This window comes from Oryctolagus cuniculus, chromosome 12 (genome assembly GCF_964237555.1).
Source record: "Oryctolagus cuniculus chromosome 12, mOryCun1.1, whole genome shotgun sequence".
In the NCBI taxonomy this organism is placed as follows: Eukaryota; Metazoa; Chordata; class Mammalia; order Lagomorpha; family Leporidae; genus Oryctolagus; species Oryctolagus cuniculus.
The window spans coordinates 576,645-597,858 of NC_091443.1; the positions used below are offsets into that span (position 1 = coordinate 576,645).

The 21,214-nt window shown below is 65.5% G+C and overlaps 1 protein-coding gene across 4 annotated transcripts in view; it reads left to right on the forward strand.

Annotated features, from left to right (window-relative positions):
* Positions 1-21,214, forward strand: part of NTRK3 (neurotrophic receptor tyrosine kinase 3) — a 265,470-nt gene that overhangs the window by 210,683 nt on the left and 33,573 nt on the right. For all 4 annotated transcript variants that reach the window (XM_070053298.1, XM_070053297.1, XM_070053296.1 and 1 more), the window contains exons 14-15: positions 13,930-14,060; positions 18,911-19,083. In XM_070053298.1, the coding sequence (XP_069909399.1) occupies positions 13,930-14,060; positions 18,911-19,083 (304 nt within the window). The remainder of the gene's footprint in view (positions 1-13,929; positions 14,061-18,910; positions 19,084-21,214) is intronic.

The following is a 21,214-nucleotide window of genomic DNA, read 5'->3' on the forward strand; positions in this document are numbered from 1 at the left end:
GGTTTTGTGATATTTAAGAAAAAAGAGCGCTCTGAATTATTTATAGCACGGAAAACAGCAGTGGGCTGTGGAGAGGGGGCTTCTCTGGTGGGTGGCCTGGTCTGACCACTCCTTGAGCTGTCCCTGCCGTCACCATCACCGATGTCCGCGCAGTCGGGGCTGGGGAGGCAGCGCCTGGCGTGGCTGTGGCACAGACGCGGCTCCCTCTTACGGCTTCCATTACATTCTCAGCGCCCCTGCGGGGGCCTCCTCCCACAGGGACTGGCTCCCGGGTGGGCGGAGCGTCTTGTGGGCAGAGCTCTGCCCTCCGAGGGTCCGTGTCCAGGGCGTGGGTGGTGGTTCTACTCTCCTGGGTACCTGTGCGCTCCCAAGCCCCACAGTGTTGGCGAGGAGCTGCTCAGCCTGTGAGTGACGCGCAGAAAGGCGTGGGGGGCTGTGGGTCCTCGCCCCTGGGGATGACGCGGGATAGGAGCCTGGGGTCCTCCTGGGGTGGGGTGTGTGAAGGGCGGGCGGCACAGTGCCAGGACCAGGACGGCCGTGTGTCGCTGAGCCCTGCAGCGGGTGCACAGAAGCTCTTGCTGTTCTCCAAGGCCCCCTTTCCCCACCTGGGTGGCCTGCAGCTCTGCCCCCAGCTCCTCTCCTGCGGGGGCCCGTAGGGAGGGGTTCTGGCCAGGGCACGGCTGCCCTGGGACCTGGGCGACAGAAGCTGGGCTGTCTCTCTGCACAGGCTCCACTCCATTCAGCCATGGGTGGGCAGGCGACCCGGGGTCTGGTCCCAGGAGGCCCTAGCTGACCTGGGTGAGCGTCCTTATCTTGCTGTGACCTGGGTCCTCTGAGGGGACCCCCTGTGGCCAAGGGTCCCCGCTTGCATTCTGGGGCCCACCTCTCCTGGGGAAGCTGAGGCACAGCCAGCCATGACAGCACGTCGGGCAGGGTGTCCATGCAGAGACCCCCACCTCCCAGGCTACACCCGCTAAGGCCCTACTTGGCCTCGCCACCAGGGCTGTGTGGCCACAGCAGGAGCAGGGCTGCCAAGGCTGTGGTGGCAGCAGGAGACTGAGTGGAAGGGGGTGAAGGGGGCCAGGATCACCCCGCCTGGACTTGTAGGACAGCGTGTGGAACTCGGGGTCCCAGCTGGAAAGGCAGGGGTCTCTAGGTATGTGCCCCCAGCACACGCACTGTCCCCTCACGCGTCTCGGGTGGGGACACTGTAACTGCCCCCCGGCTTGGGCCGCCCTCCCTTCCTCTGTCCTCAGCAGGGCCCACCGAGGCCCCCCACACCTCGCAGACCCCTGGGCTCCGCTCTGAGCTCCACCCTCTCTGAGGGTGTTTCCACCTGGGGTGACCTTGTCCCTGGGGTGTGCGTGGAGGCGGTTTGAGTAATTACAGCTGGAGGCGGGTGGTCCTGTCACCCCCAAAACAAGCAGTTCTCTAGCCCAAATGTCACCCGGTGGGTGGGCTGAGGCCTTGGGCAGCAAGGTCCCCCCGTTTCTCAGGGCCCCCCAGCCACAGGAAGCGGCCTCCTGGGGCTGTGCCCACCCCTCTGCTAGACAGCATTTCCTTTTCCTACACCAGAACTCTACCCACAGCTCTGCACCCCTGGCCACCTGCAGGTCTCCCCTTGGCAGTGCCCTGAGCTGCCCTGGAGGGGCCTCAGGAAGATGGGCTTGCAGGCTGGGAGGTCCTTGCTGTGCCGTGGAGGAGGAGGGGCATGCCAGGGCCATGCTGGTAGCACCATGTGTCCAGATTCAAGCTTGGGGAGCCAGGCCCTCTAGGCACGACTCCGGATGGTTCCACCGATCCTGGCAGGAGCTCTGAGCAGGGTCACCTCTTCAGACATGTGGGAAGCAGCCTTCTCATGACTCCCCCGTCCCGGCTCTCCGTGGCGGGGCGGACCTGGCGCTAATGGCACTGGGAGCCCACACACGGGTGAGTGCAGAGGAAGGGGCAGAGGAGCTCAGGGACCCGCAAGGACTGTTGGGTTCAGACCTTGGGTGTCCCGTCCCTCTGAGCCCTGGGAAGTCCGAGCATGCGAAACTCCAGGTCCTCTCGGCAGCGCCTGGGTGGCTGTGCTCCCTGCCAGACACAGCAGTGCTTGGAGTCCTGCCTCGGCAGGTCGCCATGGAGGCGAAGGGTGGGGTGTCCACGGTCGATGGGCCTTCACCTGGGATCACAGGGTCCTGGCGGCACCCCCACGCCTGTATGTGCATGGCTGTGAGGCTGTTGTCTGGTGACAAGGGAGCAGCACCCTGGAGAGACTGACCAGAAGCTGGGGTGAGGCTGGGGGCTGCCTGGGGTGAGACTGGGACAGGGTAAGCCGAGTGGAGAGGGTCTCCCTGGGGTGAGGACGGTGTCCTCAGAGCAGGGGACGCTGGTGTTTGGTGGATTTCCTGGACGTTGTTGAAGGGTGGGTTCTGTGGGGTCCGGTAGAGCTCATGTACGTAGACGTGACTGCAGCATTGTCTGGCGGCATTGCCGGGGCCGATCCCCGTCTGCCTGTCACCACCATGCCGTCAGCAGGGCTGCGGTGTGCACCTGCCAGCCATGTCTGAGCAAACCACAGGGTGGCCTGTGTGACCCTGGCTCTCATTTTCCCTGCATTTGCCACAAATGAGCTACATTGTGTGTAGATGTATTCAAACTTATTTAGCTTCACTATATTATTTCATTCTTACAAGTGCAGTGGCTTTATCCAAATACAGTGTCAGTACCTGTGGCTGGCTCAGTGCAGCGTCAGCACAGAGCCCCGTGAGCCCAGGAGCTCATTTGTGGATCTGTCCTGTGTTGCCGCGTGCAGCCACGAATCCCCCACCCTGACACACACCAAGACTCACGTGTGAGGGTGAGTTTCCACAGCCCCAGAAGCAGGGCCACAGCGTGAATTTTTTCGGAGGTTTATTTATTTTGATCCACTTGAAAGTCAGCCAGAAAGAGACAGAGATCTTCCATCCAGGTTCACTCTCCGGATCCCTGCAGTGGCCAGGGCTGGGCCAGGCCAAAGCCAGGGCCTGAATTGCCATGTAGTCTCCCGTGTGGGTGGCAGGGACCCAAGCACCTGGGCCATCACGTGCTGCCTCCCGGGGTGGATTAGCAGGGAGTGGACGGGGAGCGGCAGTGGGACTCGATCCCAGGCACTCTGATGTGGGAGGCTGCTGCCGCCTGCCCTGTGCTTTGGGCAGATGGCCCTCTGGGATGGCCTTGGCCGGGGTGAGGGGGCGCAGGTGGACGCTGACTGTGAAGGCACAGAGAGCTGGGCTGCAGGAGAGTCGCCGGCTGCAGCGAACTCACGGAGGCTGCGGCAGGAAGGGCGGGGAGACCGTGGTGAGGACATCTAAACCTGCGCTTCTCGGCCCCACCCCGTGCCAACCGTGGGCCCTCGCAGCCCTCAGCGGTGACAGCACAGTGGGGACTCTGGTTTCCACACACCTCCGCCTCTGCTCCTAGCAGGCTCCTGTGCCCTTCTGGGGTGAGTGTGGACGGGACAGAAGCGGGCCGGGCAGCAGGAATGCATCCCCCTTCTGAGCTCCAAGGTCCTGGGGAGGGAACGGTGGGCAGCAGAGTGGCTGGAGCAGGAGGAGCCCAGACACGGGGAGTCATGGACAAGCGCTGGGGACTGATGTGAAGGGTCAGGGTCAGGTGCAGCCAGGGAGGGAGGGAGGGGCTGGACGGGGAGGGAGGGGCTGGACGGGGAGGGAGCACTGGCGTGGAAGCCAAGGGTGCAGTTAGGTTGGTCTCACTTCTACAGCCCCAGCAGGCTGCGTGCAGCTCCTCCCTCACAGGTGGCTGCCAGGGTTCCTGGGACCTGGGTGCTGGTCCTGGAAGCGCCTTGGGCACATGTGGCTCTCAGGTGAGGCTCTCTGGTGTCCTCCCCAGAATCCAGGCAGAGCCGCCACCCTCCACCCCCTTCTCTCCGCGGGGTTGTGGTTGGAGCAAGAGTTAGTGCGGAAGGCCAGGCCACCGAGAAGCCTGGTGGCTTCAGCAACACACTGGTACCCACCACCTGCCAGTCCGCGTGGGCAGGCCCCTGGCCCCTCAGGAGCCCTCGGGCTGTGCAGTCTCAGCGGCCGCTGCCCCTGCCCAGCTTCAGAACTGACTCCTCTGTGCAGTTCCTGCTGCAGGCCCGGGGTCTGCCCGAGAGCCTGTGCCACATTGCCCGGCACTGGCACCGGCACCAGCACTGTGGGTGCTCATGGATTGTTCTCTTTATAAAACTGATTAGCCGCGCTGGCCTAGCCCCGAGGAGCGGCTGCCCCAGGTTCCCTGTAGGTGCCCCCTCCGAGGGTAGACTGATCAAGGCTCGTTTATTCTAAAGTCCCAGTGGTGTTTATACATAACCAGCTGCAGAACGAAGAAGCACAAAAGATAACAACATCCGTAAGCAGCTTATCGGGGCCTCCGGCAGCACAGCTAATGTTAGAGTTCTTGATTAGCATCCTCCTTCAGGATGGGAGTGTGTGACTTTCTTATCCCAGAAATTCCACAAGCCAAGATTGGCCTTGAGTTGTCCAAAGGCTGCCTACAGTAGACAGTGGGGCCTTTGCCTCCACTGCTGCACAGCCTTTGAGTGCCGGCCAGAGGTTTAACAAGCACACTGTGTGCCACGTGTGGGGTCATGGGGGGCGGGCGTCCATGAGTGCCACATGTGGGGTCCGTGGCGGGGAGGGTGTCTACTTGCTGTATGCAGGGCCCAGGGAGGGCAGGCATCCATGCTGTGGGCCATGTGCAGGGTCCACAGGGGGCGGGCATCCATGAGTGCTGCATTCGGGGTCCACAGGGGGGCAGATGTCCATGCTGTGGGCCTGCACACTCAGCGTCTTGGTCGTACCTGGGTCCATGAGGTTCGGAAGCACCCAGCCAGGGCAGGTTCGCCTTGGTCTCGCTGTAAGGGACGTCGGGTAGCAGGTGTGGACTCAGGAGAAGGACTGGGTTTCTCATCCCGAGGTGCCCATGACGTCGCGACTGTGAGTGTCCGGTGCTCGGGGCACTGTGCCGAGCTGCCCCTCTGTGAGCTGGGGAGGGAGGGGCAGTTTCCAGGGAGGTTGGGGCTGGGGGGGCTTTCACCAGCTTAGGGAGAGGGAGCTGGGCTTAGGCCTCAGAAGAAAGCCATCAGCACCAAAGATTGAGGGGGAAAACTGGTCTCGAGGAGTTTTTCTTAAAGATTTATTTATTTGAAGGTGGGGAGGAGAGAGAGAGGGAGAGAGAGAGGGAGAGAGAAGGAGAGGGAGAGAGAGGGAGAGAGAGAGGGAGAGAGGTCTTCCATCCGCTGGTTCACTCCCCGTGCTGAGCTTCCCAAGTCAGGGTTGTGAGCTGGTCACAGCCAGCACAGACGGTGCCTCCAGGAGCCTCAGGGGCGACTCGCCTGTTGTTCCTGGCGGGAACACGGGGCCTAGGGGGCTGGGGTGCACCGTGCCCTACACTGGGGCGGCCTCGGAAGCTCTGTGTGGGGATGGCAGTGTGGACGGGGGTCCCGCAGGTGTCCTTGCTCAGTGGCACCCTGGCCCCTCGGGGGTCTTGGAGCCAGGACGGACGTTCACATGTGCTGGGCTCCGGGCTTCCCTCCCGCCCTCTTGACTCCACTTTCCTCACTGGGCCCCGCCTCCCTCCCGCGCCTCCGTGGTCTGGCAGTGTTCAGAGAGTTTCCACCACGCTCCGTCCTCAGGCATCCACGGATCCCGCCCGCGTGGGACCAGGGCAGGCCCAGCTGATGAAGCCAAGTGACCCGGCTTGGCCTTTGAGTTGAGCAGCTAGCTGCTCCTCCAAGCTTTTGGGAAAGACCCCAAAGTGCAGACAGACAGGGGACATGGGCCAACTTGGTCGCTCAGAGCCTGGGACGGGACTTGGCCATGGAAAGATGGGGCTCTCAGGTAAGCAGCCCCGAGCCTGCCTCACCCGGGTCCGTGTCCCACCTGGTGGGGGTTAGGCTTGAGACCACCTAGAAAATCTGCAGGTCATTTGTGGGCTCTGCAGCTCTGAAGTGTCTTCCTTGGGAGGCCGAGCCCCGCCCGGGTTTTTCGGGTCTGTCCGACCTCTCAACTGCTTTGCAGGGGGGGTCAGGTGATGCGTCCATCTGCTGCCGCCCTCTGTCCAGGGAGAGTTGGCCGTGTCAGCTGCTGGCACCCTGAGGGTGTGAGGCTCTGCGTGGCGCCCCAGCCACACCCTGGCCCAACCATCAGGGACTTGCAGCAGGCCCGGTGTGAGGGAGGCACAGGCGGGGTGGGGGCAGCCGGAGGCCTGAGTGCGGGTCCTGCCCACGCCAGGTGTCAGTGCTGGCCCCTGTCTTCCTCCTGCCACGGGTGTCACCCTTCCCTGTTTAAAACACTCCACTCCACATGGATTAAATGTGCGGAGCTGAGTTAATGTTTTCTTCTTTTTTATAAAAAAGATCTAGTTACTTAATTTGACAGGCAGAGCTACAGATGGCAGTGTGTGCGGAGGAGAGATGGGAGAGAGAGAGGGAGAGGGAGAGGGAGAGGGAGAGGGAGAGGGAGAGGGAGAGGGAGAGATCTTCCAGCTGGTTCACTCCTCAAATGGCTGCAACTGCTGAAACTGTGCCCATCCAAAGCCAGGAGCCAGGAGCTTCTGCGTCTCTCATGTGTGTGCAGGGGCCCAAGCACTTGGGCCATTTTCTATTGCTTTCCCAGGTGCATTAACAGGGAGCTGGATTGAAAGTGGAGCAGCTGGGACTTGAACCAGCATCTGTATGGGATGCCGACACTGCAGGCAGAGGCTTAGCCTAGTACGCTATAGCACTGCCCACTAACGTTTTCTTCTGAGCCGCCTTGGGAACTTGGCAGCCCAAGACCCTGGGGTCTGCTGACTTCTAAGGAAACACTCGCTTCTTAAGGGTCCTCCCTTCTGCTCCGAGCCCCCTCCTGGGACTCAGCTCCTGGTGGGCGGGGCCTCAGCTTGCTCACCCCTTCCTGCTGCTCAGTGGGACCAGGGCTTGGTTTCTATGTCCTCATCTCCAAAAGGTGTCCTGGCAGCTCCAGGTGCACCAGCTGGGGGCTGCCCAGGTGTGTGGGAGGGGGGTCTGTGCTGGGGACCTCGCCGGCATCCAGTCAGGAGCAGCCCCCTGTGGAGCCGGCAGGGGCCCGGCGGGGGCTTCCTGTGGCTCTGGAGTTGCTGTGACCATCGGCTGTGACCTGAACACAGACACACCCGGCTCCTTCCCCAGAGCACACGCTCACGTCCCTCCTGCTGCAGTCCCTTGTCCATTGGCCGTGTTTCCTTGTAGTTGTTGCTGTCACCTCTTACTACGCTAACTTAGAGACTACTCCAGCACACACGTGCAAGGGTACTTCACGAAGAATCTGTGCATGGTTTTTAATTTATTTATTTATTTTTTTTTTTATTTATTTTTTTTGACAGGCAGAGTGGACAGTGAGAGAGAGAGACAGAGAGAAAGGTCTTCCTTTTGCCGTTGGTTCACCCTCCAATGGCCGCCGCGGCCGGCACGCTGCGGCCGGCGCACCGCGCTGATCCGATGGCAGGAGCCAGGAGCCAGGTGCTTTTCCTGGTCTCCCATGGGGTGCAGGGCCCAAGCACCTGGGCCATCCTCCACTGCACTCCCTGGCCACAGCAGAGGGCTGGCCTGGAAGAGGGACAACCGGGACAGAATCCGGCGCCCCGACCGGGACTAGAACCCGGTGTGCCGGCGCTGCTAGGCGGAGGATTAGCCTAGTGAGCCGCGGCGCCGGCCTTGTGCATGGTTTTTAAAAACTTACTCCCGAGTGAGCTCATCCCTTAACTCTGCTCTCTGAAATGTTGACATTTCTGCATATGTGTAGGAGCCATGGTGCAGGTGTGGGTTTCTGTGCTGCCCGCAGCGTCAGGCCCCACTGGGGTCTTGGAGCGTGTCCCCTGGGTGGACTCTGAAGCCACAGGCCATCTCCCAGGCTGGGGTCATCCCCAGGGCCCCAGCTCTGCAGCTCTCCCCTGGGAGGCACCTGGTGCCATCTAGGGAGCCGTGCAGGCAGGTGCCGTGTCACTGACGAGCAGAGTCCGGGAGGGTCAGCCCCAGGAGGCCGGGGCCAGTTAGGGGCTGGGTGTGAAAGGGCTCAGTTCCTTAGGAGCCCCCGCCTGTGGCCAGCCCTGAGTGCTGCTCTGAGGGGTGCGTGTGTCCCCCGCTTTCAGGGCAGGACCCTCAGCCCTGCCCGGCGCGTGGCCCAGGACGATGCCCAGCCCAGCCCAGGGAGTCGGATGGGGAGAGGCTCCCGCTGCTTGACAGACAGCAGAGTCTGTGGCCCCGCCTGGGAGTCTGCTTCTCCCCTGTTAACACGTCTCGGGTCGGTGGCTGTCCCTGTCTTTGAGGTCCTGTGTCACAGTCTGGCCAGCTCCTCTGCCAGCCGTTTTGACGCTGCAGAAGGAGATGGCAAGTTTCGGGGAACGGCTGTGACCCCCGTCAGCCTCAAGCTGACTTCAGAGGAGGTCGTCTTCCTCGGGGGTTCTTTCCGAGCTGCCGTTTCCTTTGCAGAGAGGCTGAGCTCCGAGTTAAGATGAGAATCCTACAGGAGAAGGGGAAGCCTGTGTGCAGTGTCTGAGATATTCCCCATCATCTCGTCTGAAATGTGAAACCGGCCCCTTCACCATCCTGCCAGCCGTGCTCCTGTGCCCTATGCCCCCTGCCTCAGGCCCGTGTGCACCTGTGCCTCTGTACCCAAGTACCCGTGTGCCCCATGCCCCTGTGCCCCATACCCCTGTGTCCGTGTGCACCTGTGCCCCGTGTGCACTTGTGCCTGTGTTCTCCTGTGTCCCTGTGCCCATGTGCACCTATGCCCCTGTGCCCCATGTGAATCTGTGCCCGTGTGCACCTGTGCCCCTGTGCCCATGTGTCCCTGTGCTCCATGTGCATCTGTGTCCGTGTGCACCTGTGCCTGTGTTCTCCTGTGTCCCTGTGCCCATGTGCCCCATGCCCCTGTACCCCTGTGCCCTTGTGTTTCTGTGCCCCTGCGCCCATGTGCCCGGCTGTCGAGCAAGTGCAGGAGGCCTGGGCTGCCGTCAATGGGGTGGGGCCTGACTCCAGCTCAGACCTGTGCACACCTGGGTCCCCAGGCTTGAGAGGTGCTGTGGCATCGACCATGGCCACCTCTGTGCATGGCAGTGTCCTGTGCAGCCCTCTCCTGCTGTACGTAGAGGCAGGACCAGAGCACGCCCGGCCTGCCTGGGGCCTCTGGGGACCTTGCTGCAGGTCTGGGAGGCCTCCCAGAGGTGACACCCACATGTGGGACTGGCACCTGGGTCCCCGGTACAAAGGCGTGCTTGGAGCAGGCACTGAAGTGCATGTCTCTTGTTGGGACAGGAGGGTAGTGGAGCCTTCTGCAGGTGGCTCTGCGTGTGGGAGTCCAGGGGAGCCAGGCCACGGGTCCCAGGAGCCCTCCTCATTTCCCGAAGCCCCTCCCCACCACATAGCAGCGCCTGCATCCTCCTTCCTGCTAGAGGTGGGGAGGGCTGCCCACGGCCCAGGCCGCGCCCGCCCCACCCCCATGTCCCAACATCTGGGCTGTGACCCCGACTCTGCTGGGCCAGCCAGCCGGGCAGTGAGAGGAGATGGATGCCCGCTCCTCCCAGGGGATCCATCACTCGGGCATGCAGTGCCCAGCAGCCCCAAGTGAGCTAAAAATACGCACGGCCGGGACCCAGCCGGACACATGGAGCCAGAGCCGAGCTGCCCAGCAGTCCCCACCCCCGTGCTCTGCCACTGTCCACTCCCCCACCTGGGCTCTGCGGGCAGTGCCTGCCCTTTCCCTTACCGGGCGGGGGCAGAGGGCCCTGAGGGGCTGTGAAGTGTGGGGGGGTGTAGGCCGGGCGGTGAAAGGACGCAGCCCTTCCTGAGCTGGGACGCCCACGTGCTGCCCACTTCTCTGCAGCTCGCAGGGCCCGTGGTTCCTGCTGCCCGGGGAGGATCCTGGCCACAGCGCAGGCTCCATGAAGGAAGCCCCTCCATCCTCCTCTTGTCTCTGCAGGAGCTGAGAGGGGGGGCTCTGAGAGGCAGGAGGGGCCCCTGCCGCCGAGCGCCTGGACCCGGGGCTCCAGCGCTGCTTTGCCTGTGGACAGATGAGTCCGTGGTGGCTCCCATGGCGTGATGGGCAGTTGAGGCTTTCAGAGGGGACTCCACACAGCTGGAGGCTGGGTTTGGGGTCGGGACAGATGTTCGGGACCCCTGGGACCAAGATGTGGTGGCACAGGACTCACAGAGGCTGGGTGGGTGCCCCTCCCCCACCTGCTGCAGCAGGTCCCAGACTGTGGTTCATGGACCAGGAGCATCAGCCTCAACCGGAAGCTCAGAAATGCAGAGTCCCAGGCCAGACGTGGCCCTGCTGGCCTGGGGAGGAGCCGTCCTGGGAGCACCAGGGCTCTGTTGCAAACACAGAGGGAGGCTGGGGCTTGGGCCAAGGAGGCACTTTCCCCAGCAGCCGGCTCAGCCCCCAGGCGGGGACTCCTGGTGGCCTTCGCTTCCCTGCCGTGGACTCCCCGACTTACGGCTCCACACGGGGGCCGTGAGCGCGGCCTCCCCCCTGCAGATGGCGCCGCTGTGTGATGCGCACAGGCCTGGGAGGAGTCGCCGGTGCTGCCCTGGTGCCCCGGCTCCTGGCCTCGGCCGATCCCACCTGCATGCTGCCCTCAGCCCTGCCTCCACTCTGCCAGGTGCCAGGCGCTCCTCGCAGGCACTCTGGGCCATCGCCCACCGCCACGCAGGCAGGCGGCCTCCCAGGAAGTCCTGGCCTTGTGTGCACTCAGTGGGAGGCTCTGCTGTGCCCCCACAGGCCCCTGGGACAGCCCCTCTCCTGGTGCTGCAGATGCTCACGCAGGGGTGTAGTGGTTCCTGCCCCTGGAGCAATGGGCAGAAAGCGCAGTGAGCGGTGTCTGGCAGCTCCCAGGTCACCCCGCGCCTTCTCGCCCGCCTCGGCCCTGCTGCTGAGAGGGCAGAGGCCACAGGCCATGGCTCCCTGCTCCGCACACCCTCATCCCCGGGGCCCTGGCCTTTCTCAGAGCTCGGGTCTGGGTTGCAGAGCTGAGGTCCCCCTGCCTCCCCTGCTGGGGTCATGGCAGCTGCCAAGTCACAGGAAGAGCCTGGGTGTGGACGCCTCCCGCAGGACCCGGGCCTGGGCCGTGCCCCTCGTGGGGACGGGCTCACCTAACTTGGATGAGAGTTTCTTGAGGAAGATCTTGTTAGTTCCATTCAAAGTGACCGTCCCCAAACAAGGAACTGGCGGGAGAGCGGGGCAGGGCTGGGAGCTGGCCGACCTGTGCCTCGCAGGTGGGCACTTAGCTGTGGCGACCACCTGCCTGCATGGCCAGCAGCCGTGTTCCATCTGAGGACACTGGTGTGCAGTGGCTGGAGGCGAGCCAGGGCGGTTGGGGTTTGCATCAAGGTCAGAGGCTCAGCCCACAGACAAGGCCAGCTTCCAGGCCAAGGAGGGGCTGCCCGGGCCTGCCCTCCCCTGTGTGTGGACACCAGGCTGCCCTCCCCATGTGTGGACACCAGGCTGCCCTCCCGTGTGTACACCAGGCTGCCCTCCCCTGTGTGGACACCAGGCTGCCCTCCCCTGTGTGTGGACACCGGGCTGCCTTCCCCTGTGTGGGCACCAGGCTGCCCTCCCCTGTGTGGACACCAGGCTGCCCTTCCCTGTGTGGACACCGGGCTGCCCTCCCCTGTGTGGACACCAGGCTGCCCTCCCCTGTGTGGACACCAGGCTGCCCTCCCCGTGTGTGGATACCAGCTGCCCTCCCCGTGTGTGTGGACACCAGGCTGCCCTCCCCTGTGTGTGGGCACCAGGCTGCCCTCCCCTGTGTGGACACCAGGCTGCCCTCCCCTGTGTGTGGACACCGGGCTGCCCTCCCCTGTGTGTGGGCACCGGGCTGCCCTCCCCTGTGTGTGGACACCAGGCTGCCCTCCCCTGTGTGTGGGCACCGGGCTGCCCTCCCCTGTGTGGGCACCAGTCTGCCCTCCCCTGTGTGGACACCAGGCTGCCCTCCCCGTGTGTGGACACCAGCTGCCCTCCCCGTGTGTGTGGACACCAGGCTGCCCTCCCCTGTGTGGACACCAGGCTGCCCTCCCCTGTGTGGACACCAGGCTGCCCTCCCCTGTGTGTGGACACCGGGCTGCCCTCCCCTGTGTGTGGGCACCGGGCTGCCCTCCCCTGTGTGTGGACACCAGGCTGCCCTCCCCTGTGTGTGGGCACCAGGCTGCCCTCCCCTGTGTGGGCACCAGTCTGCCCTCCCCTGTGTGGACACCAGCTGCCCTCCCCTGTGTGTGGGCACCAGGCTGCCCTCCCCTGTGTGGACACCAGGCTGCCCTCCCCTGTGTGTGGACACCGGGCTGCCCTCCCCTGTGTGTGGACACCAGGCTGCCCTCCCCTGTGTGGACACCAGGCTGCCCTCCCCTGTGTGTGGACACCGGGCTGCCCTCCCCTGTGTGTGGACACCAGGCTGCCCTCCCCTGTGTGTGGACACCGGGCTGCCCTCCCCTGTGTGTGGACACCGGGCTGCCCTCCCCTGTGTGTGGGCACCAGGCTGCCCTCCCCTGTGTGTGGGCACCGGGCTGCCCTCCCTTGTGTGTGGACAGCGGGCTGCCCTCCCGTGTGTGTGGACACCGGGCCGCCCTCCCGTGTGTGTGGACACCGGGCTGCCCTCCCCTGTGTGGACACCAGGCTGCCCTCCCCTGTGTGTGGACACCGGGCTGCCCTCCCCTGTGTGTGGACACCGGGCCGTCCTCCCCTGTGTGTGGACACCAGGCTGCCCTCCCCTGTGTGTGGACACCGGGCCGCCCTCCCCTGTGTGTGGACAGCAGGCCGCCCTCCCCTGTGTGTGGACACCGGGCTGCCCTCCCCTGTGTGGACACCGGGCCGCCCTCACCTGTGTGTGGACACCGGGCTGCCCTCCCCTGTGTGGACACCAGGCTGCCCTCCCCTGTGTGTGGACACCGGGCTGCCCTCCCCTGTGTGTGGACACCGGGCCGCCCTCCCCTGTGTGGACACCGGGCCGCCCTCCCCTGTGTGTGGACACCGGGCCGCTCTCCCCTGTGTGGACACCGGGCCGCCCTCACCTGTGTGTGGACAGCGGGCCGCCCTCCCCTGTGTGTGGACAGCGGGCTGCCCTCCCCTGTGTGGACACCAGGCTGCCCTCCCCTGTGTGGACACCGGGCTGCCCTCCCCTGTGTGTGGACACCGGGCTGCCCTCCCCTGTGTGGACACCAGGCTGCCCTCCCCTGTGTGTGTACACCGGGCTGCCCTCCCCTGTGTGTGTACACCGGGCCGCCCTCCCCTGTGTGTGGACAGCGGGCCGCCCTCCCCTGTGTGTGGACAGCGGGCTGCCCTCCCCTGTGTGGACACCGGGCTGCCCTCCCCTGTGTGTGGACACCGGGCTGCCCTCCCCTGTGTGGACACCAGGCTGCCCTCCCCTGTGTGTGGACACCGGGCTGCCCTCCCCTGTGTGGACACCAGGCTGCCCTCCCCTGTGTGGACACCAGGCTGCCCTCCCCTGTGTGTGGACACCGGGCTGCCCTCCCCTGTGTGTGTACACCGGGCCGCCCTCCCCTGTGTGCGGACAGCGGGCCGCCCTCCCCTGTGTGTGGACAGCGGGCTGCCCTCCCCTGTGTGGACACCGGGCTGCCCTCCCCTGTGTGTGGACACCGGGCCGCCCTCCCCTGTGTGTGGACACCGGGCTGCCCTCCCCTGTGTGTGGACACTGGGCTGCCCCCCCTGTGTGGACACCGGGCTGCCCTCCCCTGTGTGTGGACACCGGGCTGCCCTCCCCTGTGTGGACACCGGGCTGCCCTCCCCTGTGTGTGGACACCGGGCTGCCCTCCCCTGTGTGTGTGGGCCTGGCCCCAGGACTCCCACCCTCGACCCTTGCTCACCTGGCCCCGAGCCCTGAGCTCAGTGCGGGCTGGCCCGGGACTGACCCACTGCCCTCCCCGTGTCCCTGCAGACGTCCAGCACATCAAGAGGAGGGACATCGTGCTGAAGCGGGAGCTGGGAGAGGGGGCCTTTGGCAAGGTCTTCCTGGCCGAGTGCTACAACCTCAGCCCCACCAAGGACAAGATGCTCGTGGCCGTGAAGGTAAACCCAGGGCTCTAGGGCTGCAGGGCAGGGGGCCTGGGAGGGGGCGCCAGCTCCACTCCCACCTGAGCAGAGCACGCCCGGTGGGGGGCCCTCACCAGGCCAGCTTGACCCAAGGGCAGAGAACCTGAGAGTGGTGCACCCACGGGGCTGTGCCCAGGCAAGGCCCTGGCTCCCTCTGAGTGGCTCTGCGGGACACTGCCTGTGCAGGGGTCCCTGGGCTGCGTCTGGGGAGGGGACTGGATGAGGGGCACTCAGGGAGACCCGGAGCCTGAGACTATGGGCCCTAGACCCCCCAGGGGCAGGAGGTGGGGTGTGGGGCTGTGAGGTGTCTGAGGTTGAGGAGGTTCTTAGACGCCTGTGGTGCCAGCAGGTGCATTGACCACCTGGCTCTGCGTGGCTGAGCCAGGGCTGACCTGGCCACCAGCACTGCCCTCCCCCGCCTTCCTCCTGCAATGGCCTGGCGACAGGTGCCCGTCCTCTCTGGGGCCTGCTCCAGGGCCTGATGCGTGGGGTCTGCAGGGAGATGCGGGCTGGGCTGAGCTGTGGCCCCACCCCGTCGGGCCCTTCCAACAAGAGAGTTCGCAGCCTGAGCGCCGAGAGGCCAGCCGAGCCCCGCAGGATGGCGGTTTGTGTCCGAGACGTCCAGGTCCCGTGTCCACGTGGCCTGGGTGTGCACAGTGGTCTGGCCACGGGGCGCCTGACCTCCACAGAGATGGGTGCCAGGCCCAGCTCCACTCTGACTGGCCTCGTGCGTGACGCTCGGCTTCTCTGGCCTCACCATCCCTATCTGCAGAATGTGAGCTGCGACGTCTCCTTACAATGTCGTTGGCCAGGCTGGACGGGGGCTGCTGGGACCACAGCACCCCTCAAGGGGAGCCCATCTGCATAGCCACTGCCGCTACCGACCACGTGCTGGGGCGCAGCTGGTGGCAGCCACAGAGTAGAGCGAGGCCAGGCTGTGTGGGGGAAGGCGGTGTTCACAGAGGGGGCCCCAGCACAGCTTCTCACAGCCCGGGTGTAACTTGCCGGCCCCTTCTCCCCCAAAATAAACAAGGAATGAGGGCGGTACACCCCAGAAGGCTCCTGCGCTGTGACCGGGCCTCCTGTGGACACACTTGCCGGGTCTCTGCAGAGGGGCCCCGGGCCTGGGGTGTGGGATTTTGCCCCAACCCTCAGCCCTGTGCTCCCTGCACTTGCAGGGGCATCAGGAACCCAGCACGTGCCACAGGTCCCTGCAAGACCAGAGGAAGGGCGGCCCTGTGCGCTCTGAGCAGGCAGTGAAGGGAGGCCCAGCCCTGGAAGCTTCCGTGTCCATGCACGATTGACGGGGCCTTTTGTGCTGGGAGCCTGGAGGGGGTGGGGCCCGCGTCTCCAGGGCATCTGAAGCTCGCCCCCTGCTCCTCCTCTGGGGCAGCCCCATGTGTGACTCAGGACTTCCCAAACCGTGCTTTGAAGGCCCCTGGAAGCAGGAGCAGAGAGCACTGACTCCATGTTTAAGGCCTTCGGGCTGCTGGACCCCACTGGTGGGCACTGGAGACACGAGCCCCCACAGGTGAGCAGTGAGGGCCTATGGGACGTCGGAGCGCAGACACACCACAGGTGACACGGCCACGGCCCAGCCAGCCCCTCGGAATCTGAAAGCACCCGAGTGGGGGACGCATGAGGCAGAGCTGACCACGAGCAGCAGCCCGGCCTTGGCGGAGGACCCCACACAGCACTAGCCCGGGAGACACCCGGGCCTGGGAGTCCAGGTCGGTGTCTGGCAAACCTGCAGTGCAGTTGGAAAATCCCAGTGACAGACGGCCGTGAGCCCGGGCCATTGGCCACGCTGAGATGTCCTGGGCGATGGTGTGGCCTTTGTCCCTGCTGTCAGGGCTCAGGCCCAGGCCTGCGCGTGCCCTGGGGGCCAGCCACTCCCGAGTGCTGGCTGTGGATCGTTTCAGCTGTTTGCATTCAGCATTTCATTTCTTCCACGAGTGGACCTCAGCCTCTGGGCTGCTTTCAGCTTGCAGGGGGCTCCATTTTTGTTTGGGGCGTCTGTGTTCTCCAGTTTCAGGTCCCTTAAATTGCAGCAGGAACTAAAGCGGTCTGTGAAACAGTCTGAGGCGGAATCTCCGGTTTTCCCATTCCCCGGTTTTTGTGCCTGGTTTCTCCCTCCCACGCGTCACAGTGGTTGGAGCCTCAGCTTTGGCAGGACGCTCGTCCTGTGGCCCGTGACCCCGCACACTTGAGCTCCACTGGTGGCCACGATGCTTCAGGGGTTGCTGGGACAGACATGGCCACTCTTGGGAGCCTCTGCCTGGGTGTCCAGGTCCCCGTGTGCCCGTCGGTGGCCTGCAGGGGCAGCGTCAGCTCCAGCTCTCCTCGCCCAGGTTCGTGGACCCTGCCCTGGCCAGTCTCTCATCAGAGGCCCCAAGGCAGTGAATCCTGGCTGGCCAGGGCCAGCAGGACTGAAGGGCGAGGCGTTGGGCAGGGCGGGGGAGGGGCAGGGAGTGATGTGGAGACAAGAAGTGAAGCCATGGTCCAGCCGTGAGCCAGGAAGGCAGGTGAGGGGGCTCCTAACTGTGGGTAAAAAGGTGCCACCCCCACAGGCGGGGACAGCGCACCTGGGTGCAGGTCCCTGTGATTTGGCGGGCGTTGGGCCGTGGGCTGAATCTGAAGCTGCCATCCCTTGTGGCGCCTCCCCCAGCAGAAGACGAGAAGCTGGAAGACAGCCGGGCCTCAGGACGGAGAAGGGGGCGGCAGTGACCAACAGCTGGGGCTGAGACACCCTCCCGGGGCCTCACACCTGGGCTGGATCCTTTCCCCAGGGCTGGGCTGCACATGAGGTCTGCTGCCCACCGAGGGGACGGCCAGAGGGGAGAGGTCTTCAGACTGGAGGCCCGGGAGAGGTGGGGCTCGATGCCCAGCCCCCCGCCCTGCCCCCTTTTAAAGATCTGTTTGAAAGGCAGAATTGCAGAGGGAGAGACAGAGACAGAGATCTTCCATCTGCTGGTTCACTCCCCAGATGTCCTCAACAACCGGAGCTGGGCTGTTGCAAAGCCAGGAGCTTCTTCTGCTTCTCCCACATCAGTGCAGGGCCCCAGGCATGTGGGCCGTCCTCCACTGCTTTCCAGGCCATTAGCAGGGAGCTGGGTGGGAAGTGGAGCAGTTGGGACTCGAACCGGTGGCTACATGGGATGCCGGCCTACAGGCAGAGGCTGAACCTGCTATGTCGCAGCACCACGCCCAGCCCGCCCCTTTCTTCAGTGGGCACTGCTGGGGGCCTGGCCACAGAGCCCTTGGTGCTGGCAGAGGGTGGCAGTGACAGCCCAGCTGTGTCATGCTGTGATTGCGTGCCGGCTTTGCCGTTCCCTGCTGTGGAGGAGGTGCTGGCCAGGGCTCCACCGAGGGCAGCCAGAGCGCCTTTGGTGCAGTTTAGCTCCTGGTTCTCCTGTGGTCTCTGCCCAACCGGCCAATCCCGGAGGGCGGGGCTACTCGTGGCTCAGGACCCAGTGGCCGCCTGTGCCCTGTCACAACGGGGAAGGCCTTGTAGAGACCGGAGCAGGGGCAGACGGCGCCGAGGGGGTGCTCATCACCAGGTCCGGGGTGGGCACCAGGGAGGGCTGCGGGCGGGAATGCCTGGCCGTGGGTGACAGTGATTTAAGGGCACGGACAGAGGCCATTTGGCTCATCTGCTCATCCCTCTCGTAAATCCAGCGCCCGTAAATCTTCGTGTCCTCTCCCATGCTGGCCTTCTTTTTCCTTCTGCTTCCTCTGCGTGGAAATAAATCCATCTCTCCCAGCCACCCAGCACCCACGCCAGGCAGCTCTGAGCCCCAGCCCTGGGTGGGGCACCCGGGGGCTCGGTCCCCAGGGCTCACGCATCCCCCTCATGTCTGGGCGTAACAGCTCTGTGTTGTCAGACACGTGGCTGATCAGCCACCTGGTCTCTGGTTGATGGCGAATGAGGCTGTTACGGCTACGGTCGTATCTGGTATGCCGAGCACCCCTGAGCCGGCTGTAGCTGCACATGGCGGCCTGTTCTTGCTCCAGTCGGTGCTGCTCCAGCTGTGGCTGGATGTGGTGGCTGTTCTCGCTCCGCGGGTTTATTTCCTGGCGAGCCCCTGTGCAGCGTGCCGCAGCGGAATTTGTTCTGCTGAGCGTTGGTTGTAGAGGGGTCCCTGACTTGACTTCTGCCCTGCGTCTGCCCTGCCGCCCCTCACTACTCCTTTGCCACCACCCCGGGAACCTGCTGGGTGACTTGTCCGTCTGTCGGCTCATACGTGTGTGCTGGACTCTACACCCCAGCTCTGGCGCTCAGGAGTCACGGGCCTGGGCTGGACCTCCGCTGTCTCACCTGAAAGATGGGGACTGCCCACCCTGGCCAGCATTGCTCATCCCCAGGGCTGCGCCCTGACCACGGCCAGCAGCCACACGCCAGGCCTTCCACTGGAACACTGCTGACTCACACCCTCCCCAGGCCTGTGGGCAGCGGCCTCAGGCCACCCCTCCCACCCCGCAGGACTGGGTCATGGCATCTTGGCAGCCAGCGATGCCCTGGGACGTGCTGGTTCCCCACCTGGCCCAGGGCGTTGGGTGCTTTGTCCCCCTACACCTCCCTGAGCTCCACATGCCTATTAGAGGGATGCAGGAATCTTCTAGAAGCTTGAGGGTCAGCCCTCTGCGGGGCACCTCCTTCACACGAGAGCTGTTCCTGCACGGTCGGCCCCGTGCTGATTTTCAATCGGGGTTCGGGGCCTTCCAGTCCACTAGGGGACGCGGCCGGGTCACTGGCCAGCAGGGGTCAGCATGCCGGGGAAGGGGCCGGGGCTGGTGTGACCCGGCAGTGGCCCCTGTGGTTCCAGGCCCTGAAGGACCCCACCCTGGCGGCGCGGAAGGACTTCCAGCGGGAGGCGGAACTGCTCACCAACCTGCAGCACGAGCACATCGTCAAGTTCTACGGGGTCTGCGGAGACGGCGACCCCCTCATCATGGTCTTCGAGTACATGAAGCATGGCGACCTGAACAAGTTCCTCAGGTTAGCGCGGCCCCCGGCCCTGCCCCCGGCCCCCGCGCTCTCCCCTGCCCCTGCCCCTGGCCCCTGTCCCCTGGCCCCGGCCCCCGCTCTCCCCCGGCCCCTGCCCCTGCCCCCGGCCCCCGCGCTCTCCCCTGCCCCTGTCCCCTGGCCCCGGCCCCCGCTCTCCCCCGGCCCCTGCCCCTGCCCCCGGCCCCCGCGCTCTCCCCTGCCCCTGCCCCCGGCCCCTGCCCCGGCCCCTGCCCCCGGCCCCTGCGCTCTCCCCTGCTCCTGGCCCCCGCGCTCTCCCCCACCCCTGGCCCCTGGCCCCTGCCCCCGGCCTCCAGCCCCTGCTCCCTGCCCCCGCGCTTTCCCCTGGCCCCTGCCCCTGCCCCTGGCCCCTGCCCCTGGCCCCCGCCCCCGGCCCCCGCACTCTCCCCTGCCCCCGGCCCCCGCGCTCTCCCCCGGCCCCTGCCCCTGCCCCTGGCCCCTGGCCCCTGGCCCCTGCCCCGGCCCCCAGCCCCTGCCCCCGGCCCCCGCACTCTCCCCTGCCCCCGGCCCCCGCGCTCTCCCCCGGCCCCTGCCCCTGCCCCTGGCCCCTGGCCCCTGGCCCCTGCCCCCGGCCCCCAGCCCCTGCCCCCGGCCCCTGCCCCCGGCCCCCGCACTCTCCCCTGCCCCTGGCCCCCGCGCTCTCCCCCAACTCTGAGTCTGAGGATGCAGGGTGCTCAGGTGAGCGTGGCCCCTGGCCCCTGCCCCTGGCCCCCGCGCTCTCCCCTGGCCCCTGCCCCTGGCCCCCGCCCCCGGCCCCCGCGCTCTCCCCTGCCCCTGGCCCCCGCGCTCTCCCCCGACTCTGAGTCTGAGGATGCAGGGTGCTCAGGTGAGCGTGGCCCCTGGCCCCTGCCCCTGGCCCCCGCGCTCTCCCCTGGCCCCTGCCCCTGGCCCCCGCCCCCGGCCCCCGCGCTCTCCCCCACCCCCGGACCCCCACTCTCCCCCGACACTGAGTCTGAGGATGCAGGGTGCTCAGGTGAGCGTGGCCCCTGGCCCCGGGCCACAGCCCCTGCCCCCCCATCCCCCCCCCCGGTCCCCTGGCTCTCTCCCCACACTGAGTCTGAGGAAGAAGTGTGCTGGCACCTAGCATGGTGTCATGGTGTCCACACCATGCCCTGACCTGGGGGGCAGGAGGCTCTGCTCAGGAGCCCCTGCTTCTGACTGCAGGGGAGTGGGGCCTGGGAGGGGTCCCAGGAGGAGCCCCGGCCTGTAACTTACAGCCCGAGTCCAAGCCTCCAGCAGCCCCCGGGTGCCTGCGGGCCCTCGGCTGCACAGGGAGGTCAGCCCCTCCCGCCCGGGAGCCTTCTCTGCAGATGTGTCTGGGGCTGTGGAGAAAGGAAGAGACGGCTGGCGCCACGGCTCACTAGGCTAATCCTCCGCCTTGTGGCGCGGGCACACCATGTTCTAGTCCCGGTCGGGGCGCCGGATTCTGTCCCAGTTGCCCCTCTTCCAGGCCAGCTCTCTGCTGTGGCCAGGGAGTGCAGTGGAGGATGGCCCAAGTGCTTGGGCCCTGCACCCCATGGGAGACCAGGAGAAGCACCCGGCTCCTGGCTTTGGATCAGCTCGGTGTGCCGGCCGCGGCGGCCATTGGAGGGTGAACCAACGGCAAAGGAAGACTTTTCTCTCTGTCTCTCTCTCTCTCACTGTCCACTCTGCCTGTCAAAAGAAAAAAAAGAAAAGAAAGAAAAAAAAAAAAGAAAGGAAGAGAAACGGTGCCCAGGAAGGGGCGTGAAGAGCTGCAGCCTGTGTCCACCTTTCCCAGGGCCACTCTTGTCCCACGGCTGCCCCTTCTGGACAGCGCCAGTGTGGAGGGTGGTCAGTGTGTGGGTCTGTGGCCACCAGAGTCCCAGGGAGCAGAGGGAATGCTGGGCATGGCACTTGGGGCAGGGTCTCTGCCCCAGCGCCTTTTGACACATTTGAGTTGGGGGCTGAGCATGAGGTCCTGGAGTTCAAAGCTCAGTTATAGGAGGCAGGAGCCCTCCGCTGCAAACCCATGAGCACCCCCTCCAAGGGGGGTGGGCACCCTCACCCTCACCGTGGGGGTGCGGCAGGAGGATGTGGTTCCAGGCAGCAAGTGGGGAGGGGTCTTCCCAGTACGCGGCCCTGG